Source organism: Vulpes lagopus, chromosome 1 (genome assembly GCF_018345385.1).
Source record: "Vulpes lagopus strain Blue_001 chromosome 1, ASM1834538v1, whole genome shotgun sequence".
Classification (NCBI taxonomy): domain Eukaryota; kingdom Metazoa; phylum Chordata; class Mammalia; order Carnivora; family Canidae; genus Vulpes; species Vulpes lagopus.
The window spans coordinates 159,135,985-159,160,380 of record NC_054824.1 but is presented as its reverse complement, the minus strand read 5'-3'; the positions used below and the strand labels follow the sequence as shown (position 1 = coordinate 159,160,380).

The 24,396-nt window shown below is 36.0% G+C and overlaps 1 protein-coding gene across 8 annotated transcripts in view; it reads right to left on the bottom strand.

Annotated features, from left to right (window-relative positions):
- DNM3 (dynamin 3) overlaps positions 1-24,396 on the bottom strand; it is a 545,518-nt gene that overhangs the window by 436,376 nt on the left and 84,746 nt on the right. For all 8 annotated transcript variants that reach the window (XM_041753175.1, XM_041753153.1, XM_041753160.1 and 5 more), the window contains exon 2: positions 24,311-24,384. In XM_041753175.1, coding sequence (XP_041609109.1) covers positions 24,311-24,384 — 74 coding nt within the window. The remainder of the gene's footprint in view (positions 1-24,310; positions 24,385-24,396) is intronic.

The following is a 24,396-nucleotide window of genomic DNA, read 5'->3' as shown; positions in this document are numbered from 1 at the left end:
TGCCCGTTACCATTCTATCCTCCTATGTACTCTCCCCATTCATCTCCCCTTCCATGAAAGATAATATTCATCCTTCATTTTGTTTTTAGTTTTTCCTTTTCTATATTGGCTTATTTCATATGTATGTATCTCTAAATATTGTTTAGTTTTACTTGTTTTTGAGCTTTATAAAAATGAGTCACTTTCCTAGGACTTGCTTATTCATTCAACATTACACATAAGATTCATTCATGCTAATGCACAGAGGTGCAATGCACTAGTTGTACTTCTACATAATATTTCATCATGAAAATTAATTATAAAACATAATTTTAGAAATATATAATTTACAATATTAACAGAAATTATGATGCCTAGAAACAAACCTAACAAAAGACATGTCAGGTATATCTATATACCTGAGTTTACTTTCTAAGCATTTCTTGACTCCCCTCAAATCCCAACCACCAATGCCAAGTGAGGGAGCCCTCATCTCTCACCTGGGCAGCTCACTCCACAGCTGTGCCCGGAGTCCTGCTCCATTCAGTCTACTTTACCAATAATCATCACAGCAACCCATTCAACATGTAATGCCAACTGTACCATCCCCTTACTCCAACACCTTTGAAAGTTCTCTTTTGTCCACAAGCTCCTCATGTACCCCACCCCAATCTCTCATTCACACAATCACTATACACTTCAGAGAAACTCCAGTGTTTCTCACCTCCAAATTTTTATTCCAACTCACTTCCCACCCCTTTCATTTGTTCCTCCAAACACACAAACACCTCCACACACATTTAGACACACACCTGCACAAAATACATACACACACACACACACACACACACACACACACACACATCCTTTCACCTGGCTAGATTCTATTCAATAAGATTCACCTTAAATATCTCCTCAACAAAAATTTTCCTTTGATGCTACCCATGCCTCTCACCTCAGGTATCTCCTCTAAAATCTCATATTAGATATAGTTATGATTGGGGCACCTGGGTGGCTCAGTGGTTGAGCATGTCTGCCTTTGGCTCCAGGTGCGATCCCGGGGCCTTCGGATTGAGTCAGTCCCACATTGGGCTCCCTACAGGGAGCCTACTTTTCCCTCTGTCTTTATCTCTGCCTCTCTCTGTGTCTCTTATGAATGAATGAATGAATGAATGAATGAATGAATAAATAAATAAATAAATAAATAAATAAATAAAATCTTTTTTTTTAAGATTTATTTTTACTTATTTACGGTAGAGAGAGAGAGAGAGAGGCAGAGAGAGTGAGGGGCAGAGACACAGGCAGAGGGAGAAGCAGGCTCCAGGCCAGGAGCCCGACGTGGGACTTGATCCCGGGACTCCAGGATCGCGCCCTGGGCCAAAGACAGGCACAAAACCGCTGAGCCACACAGGGATCTCAATAAAATCTTTTTTTAAAAAGATATAGTTATGTTTATTGTTATGATTGTAGTTATGGTAGTAGCTTTCTCATTTTATTGGCCATATTTGTTATTAAGTCTCTGACTCTCCTTCTGGTGTATGGGTTCCTATAGATCCAAAACTATCTCCTATTCATCTCTGATTCCTCTATATCTATCTGCCACAGAGAGTGAAATAAAAAATGCATTCAGTATACAGTGAAAAAAATTGGTTCTTTCACAATTGTTCTCTGTAACTATGAAAGTTAGGATCTTATTTTAGAACACTATCTTCTTTTTGAATGAACAGATATATCACGTTTTATAAATGAGTATTTGTCTAATTTTCTTAAGTACAGCTGTACATGGCTTCCATGTCTTTAAGCGGTTCATTACCCAGTGCACTCATGCAAATAATACATTCATAATAACTTCTCCCTGGCTAAGAGATAACACTTATTCAGCAACTCACCTATTCAAAAGAGTGTAAAAACCTAAGTCTATCCAACTAGCATGACACAGTTGAAGTTTGCTATTAAGTCGCAGTTTTATTCATACATGTACTTCAAATTGTTATTTTAACATGCTGAGCCACGTGTTTTAAAAAGATAATATCAATTTAAACTGTTCTAACAGCTTATGTCAAATTGTGGTGACATTTTATTAGTAAGCTAAATCTTCCTAATTAAAACCAAACTGCTTAGCATCAAATTACTATAATTCATTAATTCTCTGCCAAGGACGTATTTTTAGCTGTCTCCATAAAAAATTGCATAACAAAGTATTGCCCTAGTTTCCTCAATTGTAGTCATGCTACTTGAAATGCCACAATATGAGAATATGTTTTCATTAATAAATTATCCTCCTTCTTGTGGCGTTTTCTACTGGTGTGTTCTAGAATTTTCTGGACTCAACGACTAAATCTCCCCTTGTAGAAATGAGCAAGCACACTAATTGAAAAAGAAGGTAATCAGATATAAAATGTCACTGCCCCCAGAGGGAACTGAATTTCAACAGTGAGAACACTAAGCAGCAAAGTGACTTAAGAGCATTAAGGTTAATAGTCACTTTGTTATCTTAAGAGGATTTCAAGGAATAATAGGAGGCACCCAGAAACCAAAGAAGGTTAAAAAATGTATGAGGAGGAACAAGGTCCTTTGCTACTTCAGAAGGTCCAAGACCCTGTTCTTGACAAGCACTATTTTCCCCCATGATTTAGGCAAAGTAAAATGGTATACTTATTACCCAGAGGAGGATCTGTGTAAACTGGAAAAAAAAAGTCAAGACCCAAAATTCTCAACAGGCTGAAATCATCATTGAAACTTAACAAAAGAAATTTATTATCATAAATAAATATAAAGTCCTGCTCTTAAATCAATAACACAAGAAGAGAATCCAGGCTAGTATAAAAAAGAAAAGAGTTGGCAATTGTAGTGGATGACAAGTTCAGTATAAACCAATAATAAAATATCCCTACCCAGAAACTAATGTGACCTAACACTACATTAAATGCAGTTTAGTGTACAGAACACAAGGGACAGCTAGCCCTCAGAATCATGTGGTGTATAGACCACACAGGTATTATATGCAGTTTTGGAAACCATGCTTCAATGTGTTTACTGAAAACTGGAATATATGAAAAAGGATAATGACCACAATAGTAAAGAAACTCAAAGAAGTCCTTCTTTCCAAAAAAGGACTATTAGTAAATGCCTAGAATCAATAGCCATTTCTTAGCAAAAGCCATGATATAATAATTACTTCTTTGAATGAAGAGAATAAAACAATAAAGAGGATAATGTTTTCTTGACTATGTTGACTATAAAATCAGTGCTATTAATAATGATAAATACAAACTATACCTCCCTAAGAGAAAAGAATCATAATTTTTAAATGTGGATGTATTACTATTACAGCTGTAGGAACTCCTTTGCCTTCTATAGCAGCAGCAAAGAAACAACCAAATAATTATTTTGATAATTCATTCACATTGCAAAATAACTCTCTTCAAAATAGTCAATAAATTTATTGGTCTATCCATTTAAGTTACCTGTACTACATATCATGTCATTAAATTTTTGTAGAATACACACTTCTACTGTATCTTCACTCACTAAAGTTTCTACCAGGTAGGATCTCACAAGATCTCAAATTCAGCATTCAATGGAGATGGAGGAGATTACCCACTAACTCATTCAAGGAGCACTGAAACAACTGTCTACTATTTTACAGGAGTTACACTTAGGTGCTTGGCTACAACTTATAATGGCCTCTCCCTTCAAGAAGCTTACTGGTTACTAGATAAGTCAGTCAGATAAACTCCAAGTTAGAGAACAAAATGATGGGTCTTATTAGAGAAGTTTATGTGAAGTGCTATGGAACACAAGGAAAAGGTGTTAAGGGAAGGAGGATGTTGGAGAAGGCTTGTAGAAGAGATGGTACCTGACTGAAACCTTTTTCACAGGAGAACAGAAGTGCATCAGAAAAAGAGAATGACCAAAGGAATTTCAGACAGAAAGTACAGCCTGAGAAATGCCATGTTCACTGCTGCTGAAACACAGGGTTGAAAAACACAAGAGAAAATGTGACTGGAAAGATGAAACCAAACTATGAAGCACTGGGGAAAAATAATATCCAGGAAACTAAGCAATCTTAAACCCTAAATTATACTTATATTTTGGGTAAAACAGCTGTGCACTGTCTTGTCAACACCTCTACCACTGGAGCTGGTACTGCAGTAAGTCCTCAAGAAAGGATGCTAAAATGTTTTCCTAACAGATGGCATTCCCCTGCTTACAACTCTACAATTGCACTCTATCACCACAAAATCCCAAACTCCTCTACCAAGGTTTCAATATTCTCTGTAACTAGGCCTTGCCCTCTACCAACCAAGACAGCCTCATCACAAAAGTGGAAGGACAGGTCTGCTCGCTGCCTCCTGTGTATCCCACTCTCAAGACCTAACTTCAAATCTGACTCTCGACCTAGATGATCACCCAGTTTTCTTCTATTTTTCTATAGTTTACATCACATCAGGGCCTCCATTGTACCATCTGCAACTACTCAAGCCGACTTTGATCTCTATTTTCCTTGAACTCCTTCTGCACTGAAAGCCACAATTGCACAGCTTATCACTAAACTGTCAACTCTGCCCGTGCCTCCCCCAGTACAGGAACTATGGCTTTTACTTCAACCATATGCCCATCAAGCCTTGCAAGTATTGTGCAAACTGTACAAGACATATCAAATAGACAAAGAGTTTTGATTGGCATGGGGAGCAGAGTCTTGGGGCATGTGGGTGGCTCTGTTGCTTGAGTGTCCAACTATTGATTTTGGCTCTGGTCATCTCAGGGTTGTAGGTTAGAGCCGTGTGTCAGGCTCTGCACCTAGAGTGGATTCTGTCTCTCTTTCTGCCCCTGAGATTCTCTCTCTTCTTCTGCCACTCCCCCTGCTCTAAAAACTAAAATAAAAATAAAAAGCATGAAATTCTTGATTCTTGTATACTGAATTTCAGAGCATATCAAATGTTTAATTATTTTAATATTGTCTTTCTAAGTAAACATCACCATCATCATCACCCAAGCCACCTCTGTCTGGTACAACATGATAAAGACCTTTCCAAGTGAAGAATACACACTCCAGCAATGACAAAATTAAAGAAGTCTTCAGGAAACTACTACCTAGGGATTCACAACGTCAGCTTATAGTACTATGCTTAGGACACCATATACATGTCAAAGAAGAGAAAACTGAAGACCAAATATGCTATATACTGGCCAAAGCCATACAATAAATCAGCAATACCATTTACTTACACTGAGTTTTGCTGCCTGAACAGAAAATCTGCCTCTTCAGAAATCTGATTATTCAGAAATATATTTCTTCCCATCTAAATTAAAACTTTAGAGCATAAGAATACTTTTGCCCAACATAAGCACATTACAGGGACAGAAAAGCCATGTAGATGATAAATTATGCTTTTATAATGCAAAGCACTGCATGTAAAATATTTCAAAGTCTAGTTTCTATTTTAATACTTTTCCACTTGATAACCAAGTAGGCACCAAGTCCTACATTTATCTGAGAGGTTGAGATATGAGATTTGCAGTATTTCCCTGCCTCAAGATCAAAATGTCAGTTTTAGGGTCACCTGGGTGGCTCAGCAGTTGGGCATCTGCCTTCCGCCCAGGGTGTGATCCTGGAGACCCAGGATCAAGTCCCAAATCGAGCTTTTTTCATGGAGCCTGCTGCTCTCTCTGCCTATGTCTCTGCCTCTCTCTGTGTGTCTCTCATGAATAAATAAATAAAATCTTTCTTTTTAATGTGAGTTTTATTACAGTTACCATCATGTTTTCAGTAAAAGAACAAGAGAGAACATCAGTTACCAGGATCATTACAACTGATAAAGCAACCACCAATTCTCATTATATGAACTGAAGATTCAGCAAATATGAAGTTAGTAGAATTTACAATACCTTAAGGAGAAAGTTCACCCTAAGAAAATGTGTATGTGATCAGCCACATTCAGTTTATTATCTAACACCTTTTTTTTTTTTTAATTTTTATTTATTTATGATAGTCACACAGAGAGAGAGAGAGGCAGACACACAGGCAGAGGGAGAAGCAGGCTCCATGCACCGGGAGCCCGACGTGGGACTCGATCCCGGGTCTCCAGGATCGCGCCCTGGGCCAAAGGCAGGCGCCAAACCACTGCACCACCCAGGGGTCCCTATTATCTAACACCTTTGGAAAACAGAGACCACAAAAATTAAAGCATGAGCAGGATGGCATGGTACATCCTCATTCCCCTATTCCCAAAATAAGTAGCAGTTTCTACATACAACTAAGCCATAAGTTAAAGGCAAATGAGGTAGATGGGCTAATGGTATTTTTAACAGCTTTACTGAGGTGTAATTGATATACAATTGTATATTACTCAGATTTTCCAGAGAAAAAGAGCCAGTAAGATAGATGGATAGAAGGATAGATGGAAGGATGGATGGACAGACAGATATAGAAATACAGAGATATTTATATGTATATACATGTATCTAGAAAGAGATTTATTAAGAGGGATTGGTTTACCTGATTATGGAGGCTGAGAAGTACCTCAATCTGCCATCTACAATCTGGAGACCCAGGAAAACCAGTAACGTAATTCTATTTAAGCCTGAAAAAGCATGGAGGAGAGGGTAGCCGGTAGCTGGCTGATAGTGTATAAGTCTCCATCTGAATCCGAAGGTTTGATAACCAAAAGCACCAATATCTAGGGGCAAGAGACGGATGTGTTTCAGCTGAAGCAGAGAGGGCAAATCCACCTTTCCTCTGCCATTCATTCTTTCAATCATTTAAATTCAGGCCCTCAGCAGATTGGATGATGACCACAAGCACTAGTGAGGGTGATTTTCTTTACTCAGTCTATCAATTCAAATGCTAATCTCTTCTGGAAACACTCTCATAGACACACTCTAAAATAATGTTTTACCAGTTATCTAGGCATTCCTTTGCACATAAAATTGACCATCACAACAGTAAAACTCACATACTTAAAACATAAAATGCGGTAAGTTTTCACCCCTGTGAAAACAACACTATGATCAAGAACATACCCGTCACAACCCAGAAGTTTCCTCATGCCACTGTGTAATCCCTTCCTCCTCCCACTCTCCAACCTCCCTCAAAAACACTGATGTGCTTTCTGTCACTACAGATAAGTTTCCATTTTCCAGAAATTTAAATGATTTTGATATGTACTCCTTTTATCTAGCTTTTCTCACTCTACATAAATTTTGAGATTCGTCCACGTTGTTGAGTATATCAATTATTCATGCCTTTTATTGAGGAGCTGTATTCCTTTGTATGAATGTTCCACAACTTGTTTATCCATTTACCCAATGATGACCATAGGCGCTGTTCCCAGTTTTTGGCTATTTGCACACAAGTCTTTGGGAAGACAAATGCACCAATTTCTCTTGGGCAAATGCTTAAGAGTAGATTGGCTAGTGTATATATGGAAGGTGTATGTTCAATTTTTTTAAGAAATCTCCAAACTGTTTTCCAAAGTGATGTGCCATTTTACATTGAACATCACCAATGTACGAGCATTCTAGTTCCTCTACATTCTAGTCAATTCTTTGTACAGCCAGTCTTCTTAGTTTTAGCATTCTGGTGGTATATTAATTATTTTGTTGTGGTTTTAATTTGCATTTCTCTAATGACTAACAATGTTAAGCCTATTTTCATGTACTTAATTGCCATCCCTCCTTATTCTCTCACTGGCAGTTCCACTCTCCCTTTCCCACCTTTAAATAAACTACTGATCTTTGTCCCTGGATGGAGAGCCCATACCTAACATTTCTATTCATACATTCACACAAAGAAAAGTATTATGAGGCAATGTGCTTCCATTACTGGTAGAGTTAGCAATATTTTGCTGACAATATTTAAAATATACTCATTTAAATAAAGGTTTTAAAAATATAAATATATGGGCAGCCCGGGTGGGTCAGTGGTTTGGTGCTGCCTTCAGCCCAGGGCATGATCCTGGAGACCTGGGATCAAGTCCCACATCGGGCTCCCTGCATGGAGCCTGCTTCTCCCTCTGCCTGAATCTCTGTCTCTCTGTCTCTCTGTCTCTCTCTCTGTGTCTCTCATGAATAAATAAAAAACATATATATATACTCTATAATTCTCCATATTAATAATATTGTATGAGTGGCACAGCTATTTATTTCATGAAATCAATAAATTCTTAAGTGTTCCTATAATTTAAAAAAACATTATTTGCTTTTTAGTAACTTCTGTGCTTTTCCTTTATGAATAAAATCAATACATAAGAATATTCTCTTTAATATAAAAACAGAAAAGTCTGAGATAGCTATATTTTCAGCTCCTAACCAATATACCCAAACATATTACATAATTGAGGAAGTCACATAATAGTGCATTTTTTGCAGAGCTCTCAAATGCCTGAATACTAGGAAGTAGAATAGTTTTCATAATTTAGTTGTAGTTTACAAATCTTGACCTTAGTGCTTCCTCTATCTGGATTCTGTTTTAACCACAAAAGTCACTTAGTGTTTTGGTTAGATTATCATTTAGGAATTTGGCTCCTTCAGGAAACTCATCTGTTCGAGGAGTAAGTTAACAGGGATTCCAGGAGAACAAGTACACAAGTAGTAGCTGTTTCCCTTGGCAGCACTTCTTTCATTTACCTATGTTATCAGTGAAGAGCTGCTTTCCTTTTTCTCTCAAAAAGTGATTGGATCAATGAGAAGTTCGTTCAGATGTAAGCTTATATATATGTTGGGCATTTTCAACTTGGCATTAGCCATTTGGCAGTCTATTATATTACTCTTCCATCCCCAAACACCAGAACCCTAAAAAATAACAATGACAGTTTAACTTAGGCACTCGAGGTAAGAAATATGGTTCTTAACCCAGCTCGTTCTCAAAGCACCTCAGTATTAACTTCTCCTACTTTCCTTATTCATTATAAATTAGTACCTTCATTAAAAATTTAGTGAGACTGCTTAAATTGTCAGGTCTTAAGCAATTTACCAATAAAAATTTCCTTGTATAATGCCTTAACACTTTAAAAAGTGTTTTCAAGGACATTATTTTATTTCTCTAAAATGTTGTATTTGTTTCATCAGCTGTCAACAGATTGAAATGCTGTCTGTTCCCTACAAATAGAGTGTCTTAAAGATTAGAAATAATTTATAAAGAACTCTGAACTTACTGAAGATGGAATTACATTAAGGTGCTAACTCTGGGTAGAAGCAGAGCTGTAGTCACCTAAGTGGTATGGTTTTAAAAGCTTGAAAAAGCTTCTACAGATTAAAAATAAAAAAACTATCCCTTTCCCCCAAAAAAACTCCACAATAGAGATTAATTTCTGTTAAGTAAGACTTCTCATTTTTTTTGTTAAAATGTAAAGGACTTCAGGATATTAACACTTCAAACTATATCAGTTACTTGTATCTGAGTATAAATGAACTTATTAGATGCTCTTGTAAAGGCTCTCAAGGTACTAAGATTACATGAAAACTCAGGGGCCTGGGAGAGATGAGATAGCGCATAGAGTAAAAATGAATATAGATATGGTATGCTGGGGCTAAAAGAAATAAATTTAATTTACTTAACTACTGCTTATCTTACGGAATCCCTAAAAATTCTACAGAAATACTAAAGAAAGTTATTGTTATTAATACACCTGAAATTGTTATTGATAATCTTTTCAGAGTAAAGTCAAATAAAAGTGTTCTATTATTTACTGTGAAATACTGAGTTTTTTCAACCTGTTATTATGAAACTAAAAACATTTAAACTGGGCAGCCCAGGTGGCTCAGCAGTTTGGTGCAGCCTTCGGCCTAGAGCCTGATCCTGGACACCAGGGATCGAGTCCCACGTCGGGCTCCCTGCATGGAGCTTGCTTCTCCCTCTGCCTGTGTCTCTGCCTCTCTCTCTCTCTCTCTCTCTCTCTCTCTCTCTCTCTCTCTCTCCCTCTGTGTCTCTCATGAATAAATAAATAAAATCTTAAAAAAAAAAACATTTAAACTATGAGTAGTGCTTTTGAAATAAGCCCAGTCAAATTAGAAGCCCTGATGGATAATAGGATAATACACATCCTTTTCCCTAACATGCATACACACAAAACCTGCTGGAAGAAATAAACCTAAGGACAGTACAGTAGACACACATGCACACACACACACATACACTTAGACACACACTCACACACACATGTCCTACAGATTACAAATCCTATGAAACTCATGAAAAAGTTAGAGGCATAAAGAGAAGAAATGAAGCCTTAGTCCAAATGCAGCTGCCTGATCTACAAGAACCACAAACCCCACCAGGTCTACCTCCATGCTGCCATCAGAGTAACAGATAGCTGCTCCCTATTCCTCTTGTCTCATTTCTGATAGATGTTCTTGCATGGTAATTCCACCACTGTCACCAACTGAAATGAAAATGTAATGGATACTTTATCAAACCACATTGTATTGAGCATATTCATGCACATACATACCACAACTTCACAAAAACCTTATCATCCAGCCAAAAGCAAGTCAACAGGGAAAAGATGCTTATTAATCATCATTAGCTTAGCACAGCTCCATTAGTCTCCCTCAATTCTATGGAAATATACAAGTATCAATAGCGTACACAAGACAGCTCTTATGAAGTCTGAAGGGCTATCCATTGGCTTCCTTGGTTATCCAATAACCCCTTTATTGATTATTTAGTTAAGGTCATTCAATTTTAACATAAAATTATGTATCTGAATCCACACTCCTGTAATGTGTTTACATCGTTAAATAACTATCCTTGTAAGGTTCTCAGACTTGGCATCATCTAACACTTAACTCCCAACAGCTAGAATAATTGAAGCAAAGCCATCTATTTTAGGTACATGTATAATCTTTACAATAAGAAGATGGATTCATGAACTAATTTCACTTTCCTTAATATCCCTGTTATTATGAAACTAATTAGTGCTTCCTCTATCTGGATTCTGTTTTAATCACAAAAGTCACTTAGTGTTTTGGTTAGGTTATCATTTAGGAATTTGGCTCCTTCAGGAAACTCATCTGTAAGATGAGTTATTATCTCATTATTCCTTGTAAGACCAATATTGACATTCTTTTTGCAACAGCCAAGAGATGATGAAGCAAGCAAAGGCAAGCACCAATAAACAGTTCTGACAAAATTCTTCCTAAGACTCTTCTTAAGAAGAGATCATATTAATGGTAGCTACTGATATGGTGACATTATCATATCAGTGGTAACTATCTGTAGAGTCTAATGGAGGTGGATTTTAAGGTTAAGCTCTAAATGTGACAACTACAAACCCAAGTCCTATTAACTCACCTAACTTGCAGACAGGGAGCCTCCCTCTGTTACCTAAAAATGTCTGAATTTCACATTCGTACTGTAGCTAAGAGGCACCATCAAGATTTTAGCAAATCTGGTGTTTTCAACTTGAAAAAAAAAATGCCTAGCTCATCGGTATTCTGTATTTCTTTGGTAGCTTCTATAAGTGGGAGACATATTACAAAAAAAAAAAAGGAGAGAGATGTAAAAGAAACAGTTTGAGGTAAACTCTTTATCTGGGGGGTATAACTGTAAGGTCTTTTCATCACCTTAGAGCCATAAACCAATGTCCAAAACTGACCTTGGAAATGTTTTCCATGAGCAGTCAAAACCAATGTGATTTCAATGTTGATCATTAACAATCAGAGTAAAAGGTTAACTGGGTCTTAACTCCACTCCTAGCCGTGATCAAGTATCAGGAATCAGATATACCCTCCCACCTTAATAAATTAGAAAATAGGACCCACTACATTAAAGAACAGTGTTTCTACACTGAACAGCCAGCAATTCAAGATAGAAATTCCTGAGAGAGGGGAAATCAACAAGGTGAATACTTCAATTGCTCCAGCTCACTGCCTAGAGAAAATGTCAATGTCACAGCACAGGAAGGCAGAACCCATGTAAATCTCAGAAGTCTCCCGAAGATGAAGAGACAAGAATTCAGAGTTCAAGGAAGCCAAAGCAGGTAGAATTTAGCGTAGCAATATTCTTCAAGTATTGAAGAAAAGGGAACTGCACAGAGATAAAGTTCCAGAGACTAGTGAATGCATTCGAGGAAACAACCAAGGCTGGGAGAAAGAACCACAAAAATGGAGTAGGAGGAACAGTGTCCAGAGCTCACAAGAGGCTTGGGATAGTCGGTGTTCCAATAAGCCAGACTGGAACTAAGTCCTAAGACTTGGGACTTCAAGTAGAGTCAATAAAGAGGTCAAATTTGCCCTTGACTAAAAGCTGCTCTGGAGCCATCCCAATAAATTTTAAAAGCAAAGTTCAAAGAGATCGAACTGGTGCCTATTAATTTACTGCATACCAGAACAAAGCCCAAAACTATTAAAACAAAATCCAGCACAACATAAAATTCACAATGGCCAGTATTCAGATGAGATTGGGCACATTCAAGGTGGTATGGCCATAGACCACAATGGCCAATATTCAGTCAAAATTACTAGGCATGCAAAGAAGCAAGAAAATAGGAGCCATAGTCAGGATAAAAGTCATTCAGCAGGAACAGACACAAAAATTACAAAATTAATATATGGTAAATCTTATGTTATATATTTATATTAAATCAATATAACATATTTCATGATATAATTAAAGTGTATTCATTTAACAATCAATATGATACATTTTCTATTCTTTTTTTTAATTGTAGTATAGTTGATACACAACGTTACTTTTCTCACACAGAGTATCCTCCAGGATGAACCTCTGAACATTCACCTTCGTTATTCTCGTTCATTTGGCAGTTGCAGTACCTATGCTTTCCTCAGTCTGATAATCTCTTCATATCACTCCTATGGTTTTACCTCTGCTATTATACTATCCAGGAATTAAAAGTGTGGCTATTCTCACACTCAACATTATCCTTTTAATGTAGAGACTGTGTGTGTGTGTGTGTGTGTGTGTGTGTGTGTGTGTCTATATATATCTTTGTACACCTTTTAGGAGAAAAATATGCTTAATAAACTGTTGAATAAGTGTTCCTTACATATGTCCTTTTCTGAGCACTCAACTTTAATAATCTCAATAGCATAAATACAAATTAATTAAAAGATTTACTTAAAAGGCTAGCAATAATTTAGACAATAAACAATTCAGACAACATCTCTAGATTACAGCTACATTGTAAATCAAAATAGCCTTGCATATTAAAGTATGCTGATGTTTATTCTGGAACCTGCACTAATACTTGGTTGAGGAAAAGCCCACGTGAGCCTAATATGAACATTGGTAGACATGTACACAGAAAACTAGAAAAAAATGAAACTTTAAAATAGGACACTGATGAAAAGTCAGATATATCATGTACAAGCTGAGAAAAAGTTTTGATGAGGAACAAAAAGCACAAGAGTAAATGGACATTCAAAATGGAAATCACAGTTGACATGCCTTAGATTCAAGACCCTCTGAAGGATACTCAAATTGCTTTTGACATGTGTTACAGAGGTATGTGCTTATAAGCCCTAATACTTAAAAAGTACTGTATGACCTCAAATTCCTATATAATGTAACAATAAAAACTGAAGTTCAGTGAGAGAGACAATTCTATATAGCCTCTGTTATGTATGCAGAGGGTTAAAAAAAAAAAGAAGCAAAAGGTCTCTAAATATCAGCCAAAGTAATGGTAACAGGAAGATAGTTGAAGGAACATGGTGTACAGGATATATGCTGGCAACTTCTCTGTTGTGTGGCACAGTATAGGCATTTAAAATCTATTTAATTGAACAGATGAACACATGCAAAAACATGAAGATAAAATCTACCAAAGACACTTTGGGAAAATAATGAGGTGAGATTCCACCAGGCTTGAAGGATATTGTTAGCATTAACCTAACATAATCACTTTAAAAGTACTTAACGTGAATTTAGCTCACTTTGCAAAATAAACACCTTTGGTTACTACAAAGCTATCTTGTAAACCACCAGAGTAGACCAATGATGGTCCACCCTATGTTGTCCAGACAACAGAACAACCCATTTCTTAAATCTATAGGCCATATCATTCAACAGATGATATGATGCATCCTGTCCTGCTGGTCAAGTGACCAGTGAAGTGAATGTTTCACAGAAAGGAGGAAGCATGACCAACAGAGGAGGAGAAGACAAAGAAAAGGATTTCCAGACTACTACAACTCATCCAACAAATGGAAATAATAGGGGACATCTGTGATCTACAATTTCTATTGTTAGAAGCCCAAGGGGAAACCAGGAGAGTAGGAAGGAGTAGGTAAGTAATAATTATTATTAGTCATAGTCATGATGTAAAATAAGTCTATTCATTTTCTTACAATAAAAATCACAGCTACCTCTCTCAGATTTAAACAGATATTAACAACTTTACAGCTTGTCCTTTAGTCTTCTTCAAGATCAATTATTTCCAGACAACATATTTTTTAAAACTGGAAGAACAAAGGGTTATAGAAGGAAAGAGAAGTCCCAAAATGAAGAAACTTGTTATCGCCCTTCCATCCAGCCTCTTTAAGCAGATATAATTCTGAACGACATTAGACAGACCAAAAGATAACTATAATTTTTGGCTTGGAAATTTGAGGTCAATATAAACCTCAATGCCTTCTTTTAAAATAGAATAGATGGGGAGCCTGGGTAGCTCAGTCAGTGTCTGACTCTGGATATCAGCTCAGGTCTGGATATAGGGTTGTGAACTCAAGCCCTCAGTGCATTGGGCTCCACACTGGGCATGGAGTCCACTTTAAATAAATAAATCAATTAATAAAATAAAGACAAACAAATCTAAAAACCAAATTACTGGCAACTCAAAAGTCATCTTTGCCTCACAAACAGGAATGTAATTCTACTGAAACATATATTTCTTCATTTGCTTTCAAGAAAAACATGACTAAACGTAATTTAGTCACTTCCTTCCTACTAGAAATAAATGTGGCATTAAAGGGCAGCCATCTACCTGTGAAAAAAATATTTATGTCAAGTTTGCTTAGAATAGTTCTTTGACTTTTCTCAAAATTTTTAGAGTTGAGCAAAAATCGCTGTGGATTTTGTAAATTAAAGATATATAACTGTGCAACTAGAAATTCTATTAATCAATATAGAGCCAATATTTAAGCTAAGAAAAAAGGACAAAAGAAAAATGGCAAAAATAACAGTTTTAGAGTGTACTCAGCAAAAAGAAGTAGGGGGAAGAAAAATGAATATAACCAGTAATTGACAGTGGGACCCCAATAACCAAGCATAAAATGAAGACAAGTTAAATTTCTTGAGTTATACAAATATTAAAAGAGCAGTGACCTGAAAAACACAACCAAACCAAATTTAAAGTAGGTCTATATGAAAGTGCACAAACTACTCTTCCCCTCAAAAATAAGGTTTATAAGAATCCTGAAAGTCATTTGACCTCTTCATGAAATAGAGTATAAATATCTGAACAAAGTCTTACCTTAATACATGTATATAATTTCAATATTTTTATCCATTTAATAAGACTATTATTCTACCTAGGACCTTTGGGGGTTGCATATTCCCAGCTCCAAGGGTTGCATATCCCCAGCTTCAAGTCTTACCTTAATACATGTATATAATTTCAATATTTCTATCCATTTAATAAGACTATTATTTTACCTAGGACTTTTGGGGGTTGCATATCCCCAGCTCCAAGGGATATGCACTTACTGTTACAGAGATTTCAACATGGATGTTTTTATTCTCTCTACATTTATGCATGGAAGGTAAGTCAGTTATGTAACAACAAGAGTAGATGTTGTTAGAATCTTAACCTCTGACAGTCTATGAAAATCCTCAGATACACATATATCACATTATTACATCATACATCTTAAGCTTACACAGTGTTTTACATCAATTATATCAAAACTAGAAAGAAAATATCCTCAGGCTCTTCAAGTACCAGGGCCAAATGTGCTGGTGTCTGAGCAAGATGCCCTAGCAGCAGAATACAGTTCAGAACCGAATGAGTGCTGATTACTCAAAGCACGGTGTTAAGACCTGTCTAAAAATCCCATGACCAAACATTCAGACAATTTTTAAAAGAGTAATAGGTAATATCTCAAAATAAGGAGCTATTAAAAAGAAGAAGGAAAGACCTAGAAAAAGAAAACAACAGTAAAAGAATTAGGTGAAACTATTATGAATGCTTCTCAGTGTTTATCAAAGGCCAACAGCTATGGAAGCACTTGAAAGTTCTTTAAAATGCATCTCCCTGAGCTTTTGCCCCAGACCTACTGAATCAAAACTTCAGACAGTAATACTCAGAAATCCTTAGGAATCCTATGCACATTAAAGTTTAAGAATATCTATATTCAATGGACTTTAAACTATGAATCTGCACTTTATATGGTAACCTGTACTTTATAAGGAAAGCAGTAGGACACCAGCACTGGAGCAGAACAAGGTCAAAGCTGTAGTCAAGAAAGAATGTTTTTGAATCATATTTGTTTCAACATGAGGGTAACTTGTTACAGTGAAAAGAAAATAAACATTTAATCTCTGCAAAAACAGTCTATCTTATTCTAAAATGTCCATTTTAATTAAACTCAGATATTTAAATACAAATGAGATAGGTAGTTTTAAAATATTTTCAATGAAAAAAAAAATATTTTCAATGTTGTTATTCAAGAAATACTTGAATGTTTCCACTAAGTATGTATCAGTCTAATTTATGAACCTAGAAAACAAGTCCTGGTCATTGGACATACATACATCAGGATTTAAAGTCTAAGTAATCTACAAACTTCTTTAAAATATCTCATCTGTGAGAAGGTGACATTTCTCTCTAAAATTAACTATTCCCTGACTCTCATGGTAAGAAGCAATCTCCTCAAACATACTTTGGCTCAGTTGTACCTAGACTCACAATGTTTTGAAAGTTTCCCTGAAGATGGACCTCAATATGTAGCCCCCTCACTTAAAACATAGTGATCTGGCACCTTCACAAGCCTTCCTGATGCTTCTCAGACCTGTTGCCTGAACTCTGTGTCTCCGCCTTATCCTGTTAGTTATCTGGTGCCTCAGAAACAAGTGTTCTAACTTCTGTTACTGAATATCTTTGTTAAAATGGTCACTTAAAGCAACTCCAAGGATCCCAAACACTGAATAATAATAATTCTCTAATAAATTACAAGTCTTACACAATTTTTGAAACACGAACACGTTACATTGTGCAATAAATGTAATACGGGAGTGGTAAATCAAATTTTGATGAACTAATAATATATTTGACATACTTGAAAGGAGGAAATACCAAGAAAATCTTTCACAAAAGAATACTTCCGTAATGTGAACAATTAACTTTATCTATTTTGAAAGCTCTAATTTGTAATATCTTTTTTTCTTACACTAATGTCATTGAAATAAAGGAGCATGAGGCAATATAATAGCATTTAGAGAAGAATTTTAGCATAGGAAAGTTCTCTAGGAGATAAAACCACTTATCATTAACCATGACCTACATGCTTTACTTTTATAAGTTCTCAACAGTAGCTTTTAATGGAAAGAGTGACGGATTTAAATGTCTTAAAAAACCACCATCCTTCAGGAAGTATATCAAATTCCAAATAGGTCATTTCTTCAGTATACTCAGTAGTTCATCAAAAATATTATACTGAGACACATTTCTTGTCTCAATTTGACATGTCATTAAACCAGTAAACACTGAGACTAGGTATTGAGAAGAAAAACCTGTGGCATATTGGTAAATGTTTAACAACAGCTGGCATTCTAAGAGGAAGAAAGTCCTGATTTGTAGCATTTGCCAATTTCCATATTGTAAATATTCCCACCATGACCAGCTTCAGCTTACCACCATGATGTCACTGAATACAAAAGAGAAGAGAGTTTCATGGTCGGATCTCAGCAGCTGACACAAGCCAGTTACAACATAGCCCTGGAAATGCCCACAGGCATTGAAAACTGTCCCCTTGCTTTACCATGGACCCTCTACCTACTTCCTTGCTCTTGAGATGAGTCCTTACTTAACACCTCATCAACACTTTGTGCAGTTCTTATCCTTTCAAGCCAAACCTTCAGAAATCTCTTTCTAAATCCAAACTATCATGACCTTAAATCAAGCCCCACAAGGCCCCCTCCTCAGTGGAGAACATGCTTCTCCCTCTGTCTCTGCTACTCCCTCTGCTTGTGCATGCTCTCTCAGCAGTCTCCCTCAAATAAATTAAGAAATCCTTTAAAAAAATTTTTAGAAAATATATGTTAGCTCATTGAATTTAAATTTTAAAATAATAAATAAAGAAAACAAACAAGCAGTTAGAGATTCCTATTTTTTAAATGCAATATTATCAGTCTCAGAAAGATACTAGCAACAATCCCTACTCCTTCCAACAGCAAGGTCTCCGACAAACTGCTTAACCTTGTTGGGGCTCTTTTTCTAAAATGAGAATCGTAACATCTATCTCAGAAGGTTCTTGCATAATGCTGATACATAACTAATGCTCAAAAAAAGGGCAACCACTCAGTATTATAATTTTCTAAATAGTAATTATCCTGGGCTTAGCAATACTTTTAAAGGAGTTTCTTAGGATTTTAACAGGAAAATCTCTGCATTAGAACAAGAAGTATGGAGGCACCTGAGTGGCTCAGTAGGTTGTGTCCAACTCCTGATTTCAGCTCAGGTAATGATCTCAGGGTTATGAGATCAAGCCCCACATCAGGCTCCATACTGGGCATGAAGCCAACTTAAAAATTTTCTCTCTCCCTCTCTCTCTGCCCCTCCCCCTCCCCCCCTCTACCCCTACTCACACTCACTTGCTCCCTCTCTCTCTAAAAAAAAAAAGAAGAAGAAGAAGAAGAATAGGAAGTATCCACATGGTTTTTAATACTCTATGCGCTCTGACATCCCATGCTTCTGGACCAGTGCAACCACAGCCTCAAGTCTACCTCTCTTACTGCCCACAGCTGCTATTGCTGAGCCACTGATCTAAGACATAACCCTTTGTAAAAAGCCATGCTAGCAGCCCTCCTTAATTGGAAACAGAAATTAAAATGCATCACTGGGTTTTTAAGAATTTTAAAAGCTAGTAGAAGAAAGCCAAAAGACAGAAAGAGAGTTGCTCAATTTATTTTATGCTGCCCAGTACAGATTTCATTCAATAATGACAGTGATAGACAGATGTATATACAAAGAAATGTAAATAACCTAGATTAATTAATAAAATTACTTTAATAGTACAGTAAAATAAGTTATTAAAATCAAGTATATCTTAGAAATGGAAGGATGCTTAAATAAGAAATCTACAAATGTAAAGGTGAACATATCAAAAAAAAGTTTTAAATGATCATCTCAATAAATGCCAAAATGTCATTCATTAATATTATATATCTACTTATTAGGTTTTAAAATATATTTTTTTTAGTATGTGTGCTGCCGAAGCAAGCACAGGTTTTAAAATATTTTTAAGGGACACCTGGGTGGCTCAGCGGTTGAGCACCTGCCTTCAGCCAAGGGCATGAAGCTGGAGTCCCAGGATCAGGTCCCACATCAGGCTGCTTGCATGGAGCCTGCTTCTCTCTCTGCCTATGTCTCTGCTTCTCTCTCTCTCTCATGAATAAATAAATAAAACCTTTAAAAATAGATTTTTTTTAAATTAGGAATAAATTGGTTCTTTACCAGGAAAAGCAAATAGTAAACAATATATGCATAACTTAACACAAAAGGCATTGTCACGAAAACTAGGAGCAAAACATGGTTCTGGAAGTCCTACCAATGTAAGAAGACATTAAAGACAAATAACAGGCACACTAATGGAAATGAGAAGATTAAATGATCATTATCAGCAAATATCTTGTTTCAGTCCTGGAGAAAATAAAGTCATGAAATGAGGAAGCCCACAACTCTCTAGCACTAAAAGCACAGACTTCCCAGTAGTTTCTCCCACATTTTCCTCTTTTCATGTGGTTGCAGTAGAAAAGGTATCCCTTCATTCTTCAGCCTCCTCACCAGTAAAGAAATTACCCTAACCCACGATCCAATCCCCAAACCACTCCAGTTTCCTTCTCTTACACTCAGGGCCACTTACTGTAAGGTCTTAATCCTACTATCATACTTCCTTTCAAGGTACCTAGCTCACAAGATCCTACCCACGCAATTGTTCCAGCAACACGTCTCTCCTTACCTCACCTTCTACTATTCCTCCTCTCTCCATTCCAGCCCTGCTGGCATCCTTGTTAAACTTCCAACACACAAGTAGCTCCCATCTTAGAATCTTCTAACTTCCCTTTGCCTACACAAATAGCAGCATGGATTGAATGCTTACTTTCTTTATTATCTAACATTCTATGGTTTGAGGGTTGGGGGGTTTGTCTTACTTTGATTTGGTTTGGTTTTTGGTAGTGATTGTTTTCTCCCCAACTAGAATGTAAGCTCCATGTTGCCAGGGTTATTTGCCTAATACACAGGAATCACTCAATAAGCACTAGAAGAGTAAATGAATCTATCAAGAGAAAGTAGTATTTGTAGAACTGATCTCAATTAGGATCTAAAGGCACAAGTAAATTACCTGAGCAGTGACATAATATCCCAGCTTGCTTCATTCAGCCATTTTGTTAACTCTTCATCAACCCAAGCCTATAGTCATACATGGGATTGCCCTATGAACAGTATACTTGGAGTGGGGGAAAAAAAGCATTGTTATCAGCTGGCATCACCTAGAGTGCTATAATATAAAAAAAACCCTTTTGGGGGTTCATGAATGATTATGAAAACAGTAAGTTTCCCTGAGGGAAGATTTTCTGGTCTACTTTGCATGAAAAGAGAGGTGACTTATGAAGTATGATTCTCACTAATTAATGAAAAAATGGTCAGGGGTTTAGAAGTGACAAGATTGGGAGACTGCTGACAAAAGGATATAAGGAAAAAGCATATAATGTACCTTCTCAATAAAGCTCACCATGTAATAGAATTTTTCCCACGTCAGTACTCACCCAAAAATCCCCAGTGCAATTTTTTTCTCAGTCATCTCAGTATTTTCAGGATAAGTATTTATTGAAAACTATTAAGAAATGCAGATGAAATCACCATATAACTAAAATACTCCAGAGAATCAATTAAAAATATTTAATGTAAAATGTAGATTAATACAGTTAATTTAAAAATTAAAAGTAGGGATCCCTGGGTGGCGCAGCGGTTTGGCGCCTGCCTTCGGCCCAGGGCGCCATCCTGGAGACCCGGGATCGAATCCCACATCAGGCTCCCGGTGCATGGAGCCTGCTTCTCCCTCCGCCTGTGTCTCTGCCTCTCTCTCTCTCTCTCTGTGACTATCATAAATAAATAAAAATTTTAAAAAAAATAAAAAAATAAAAAAAAATAAAAATTAAAAGTAAAAATAAGCAGCATGAACATACACCTGAAATAAGAAATAAGAAAATATAATGAAAAAAAAATCCTATTCAAACCACAAGAACAAAAAACAAATAAATAAATATGAATACCTTAACTAGAAACACACAGATACTATATAAAAATCACCAAGCATTTTACTAATGAATACAGAGAATATTTGAGCAAATGAAAGGATATAGCATGATCCCAGGATTGGAAAAAAATAATGAATATTTTAAAAATATCAATTACTCTCTATGAATTTATGGGTTTAAAATAATTTTAATGGCAATAACTTTGTCTTTACAAAATTATCCTAAATATTGCCACACAAATAGAAAAGAACCTCTAAATAAAAAATAAGCAATGGGGGCAGCCCCAGTGGCTCAGCAGTTAGCACTGCCTTCAGCCCAGGGTGTGATTCTGGAGACCCGGGATCAAATCCCAAGTCAGGCTCCCTGCATGAAGCCTGCTTCTCCCTCTGCCTGTCTCTCTCTCTCTCTCTCTTTCTGTCTGTCTGTTTCTCTCTCTCTCTCTCTCTGTGTTTCATGAATAAATAAATAAAATCTTTAAAAAAAAATAAAAAGCAATGGCAGAACTATAGACATGACAGCTGGATTTTAAGTAAACTGTAAACCCACTGTGGGAGCACCTGGGTGGCATAGTCAGTTAAGCATCGGACTCTTGGTTTCAGCTCAGGTCATGATCTCAGGGTCATGAGATCGAGCCCCACATTGGGTTCCACATTCAGCACAGAGTCTGCTTAAGACTCTTTCCATCTGCTTCTCCACCACCACCCCCTCCCTTTCTCTCTCAAACAAATAATCTTTTAAAGTAAAACACTATTATTGGCACAATAAAACGTAAAAGATATCTAAAAATAGATTGCAGTAGGAATGCAATAGGATATAAAGGAAACTAGGAAATAAAAATACATAAAAATATCAGCATACATAAAAATAAATTTCAAATAAAGAACTAAATGTTAAAAAAATTTAAATATGAAAAGAGAGAAAAATGGGCTAAGTATTTACTTTTTGTTAAAGATACATGTACAGATTTCCCAAACATAAAGGGTAAAATTTCAATTCATCAAAACTTTTATAAACAGAATATAAATCATAAGATATTTTTCCAATTATTTAGATATTATTTCATTTCTTTCAACAATGTTTCATAGTTTTGAGAGTACAAGTTTCACACTTCGTTTGTTAAATTTATTCCTAATTAGTATCTTATTTTTTATGCTATTATAAATTAAATCATTTTAATTTCATTTTTTTATTGTGTGTGGCTAGTATATAAAATACAATTGATTTCTGTATATTGATCTTGTATTCTGCAACCTTGCTGAACTCATTTATTATAATGGTTTTTTGGTGGATTCCTTAGGAATTTCTACTTACTTTATAATATCATCTATAAATAGAGATTATTTGGGGCACCTGGGTGGTGGCTCAGTGGTTGAGCATCTGCCTTTGACTCAGGTCATGATCCTGGGGTCCTGGGATTGAGTCCCACATCGGGCTCCCCACAGGGAGCCTGCTTCTCCCTTAGCCTATGTCTCTGCCTCTATCTCTGTGTCTCTCATAATAAATAAATAACATCTTTAAGATAAATAAATAAAATAAATAGAGACTATTTTACCCCTTCCTTTCCAATATGGATACCTTTTATTTCTTTCTCTTGCCCAACTGCCCTACCTAGAACCTCTAGCTCAATATTGAACCGAAGAGGCAAGAGTAGACATCTTGTCTTGTTCCTGATCTTAAAAGGAAGCATGCAGTCTTTCACCATGAAGTATGAAGAAGGTAGCTGTGGGTTTTGGTCTGTGCCCTTTATCAGGTTGAGAAAATTCCCTTCTATTCCTGTTTCATTGAGTGTTTTTGTAATGGTGGGATATTGTATTTTTTTTTTCAAATGCTTTTTCTGAGTCTGTTGAGATGATCATGTGATTTCTTTTTAATTGTATTGATATAATACATTACATTAATTCATTTTTAGGTGTCAAACCAACCTTGCATTGCTAGGCTAAAACAAGGTGATTTTAAGATGCATACAGAATTTCAAGGGACTCAGGATAGCCAAAATGATTTTGAAAAATGCAAAATAGGACTCACATTTCCCAATTTCAAAACTTACTACAAAGCAAGGGTAATTAAAACAATACAATACCGACACAAATATAGACACATAGGTCAGTTGAATAGAATAAACACATATATTTATGACCAACTGATTTTGACAAGGGTACCAAAACCATACAAATCATGGGCAACAAACTGGATATTCATATGTAAAAAAAAAAGTTGGACCCTTCCTTACACCATATAAAAAATTATAAAATATAAAAATAATAAAAATATAAAAATTTTTATAAAAATATAAAAATTTCTTCAAAAAGAAATAGGGAAAGATAAAAATAGCCAATTCATTAAAAAATATAAACATCAAATAAGCACACAAAAAATCTAACATCACTAGTTACTAAGAACTTAGAATGAAAACCAAGCTTATTTGCCTATCAAATTATGATGTTAAAGAGAGGGGCAAGCATAGCACATTAGATGTAGATATAGGCACACATACATTGTACATCTGCATACAGATATTAGATGGATATTGACTTATTACTTAAAAATATATTCCCAAACACACATACACATACAAGAAGGAAGCAAACTGGAAGGGTATTAGTAGTTAAGCTGTATTGTAAAATTATATAGATGGATTACAATGAGACAATACTATTTTCTTAGAATAAAAAATTGTAGGTGTTTAAAAATCTATATGCAAATAGATTTTCCCTTTACTGTAATCAAAGGAATTAAAATGATAATGAAGAAAAGAGCATTTGAAGAGAAATACAGGCTGCTACCCAGAGTAGAGACATCACAAAAACTTGCTACAACCCAACACCCAGGAATGGAGGCAACAGGTACCATGGGAAAGTGCTTACTCATGTGGCAAACATCCTCATTTATTACCTGCTTTGGAAGTAACAAGCTGCAGCACAAGAGGCCGTCTGGTTACGATGCCCGACCCACGAGGGAGAAAGTCCCTACAAAAAAAA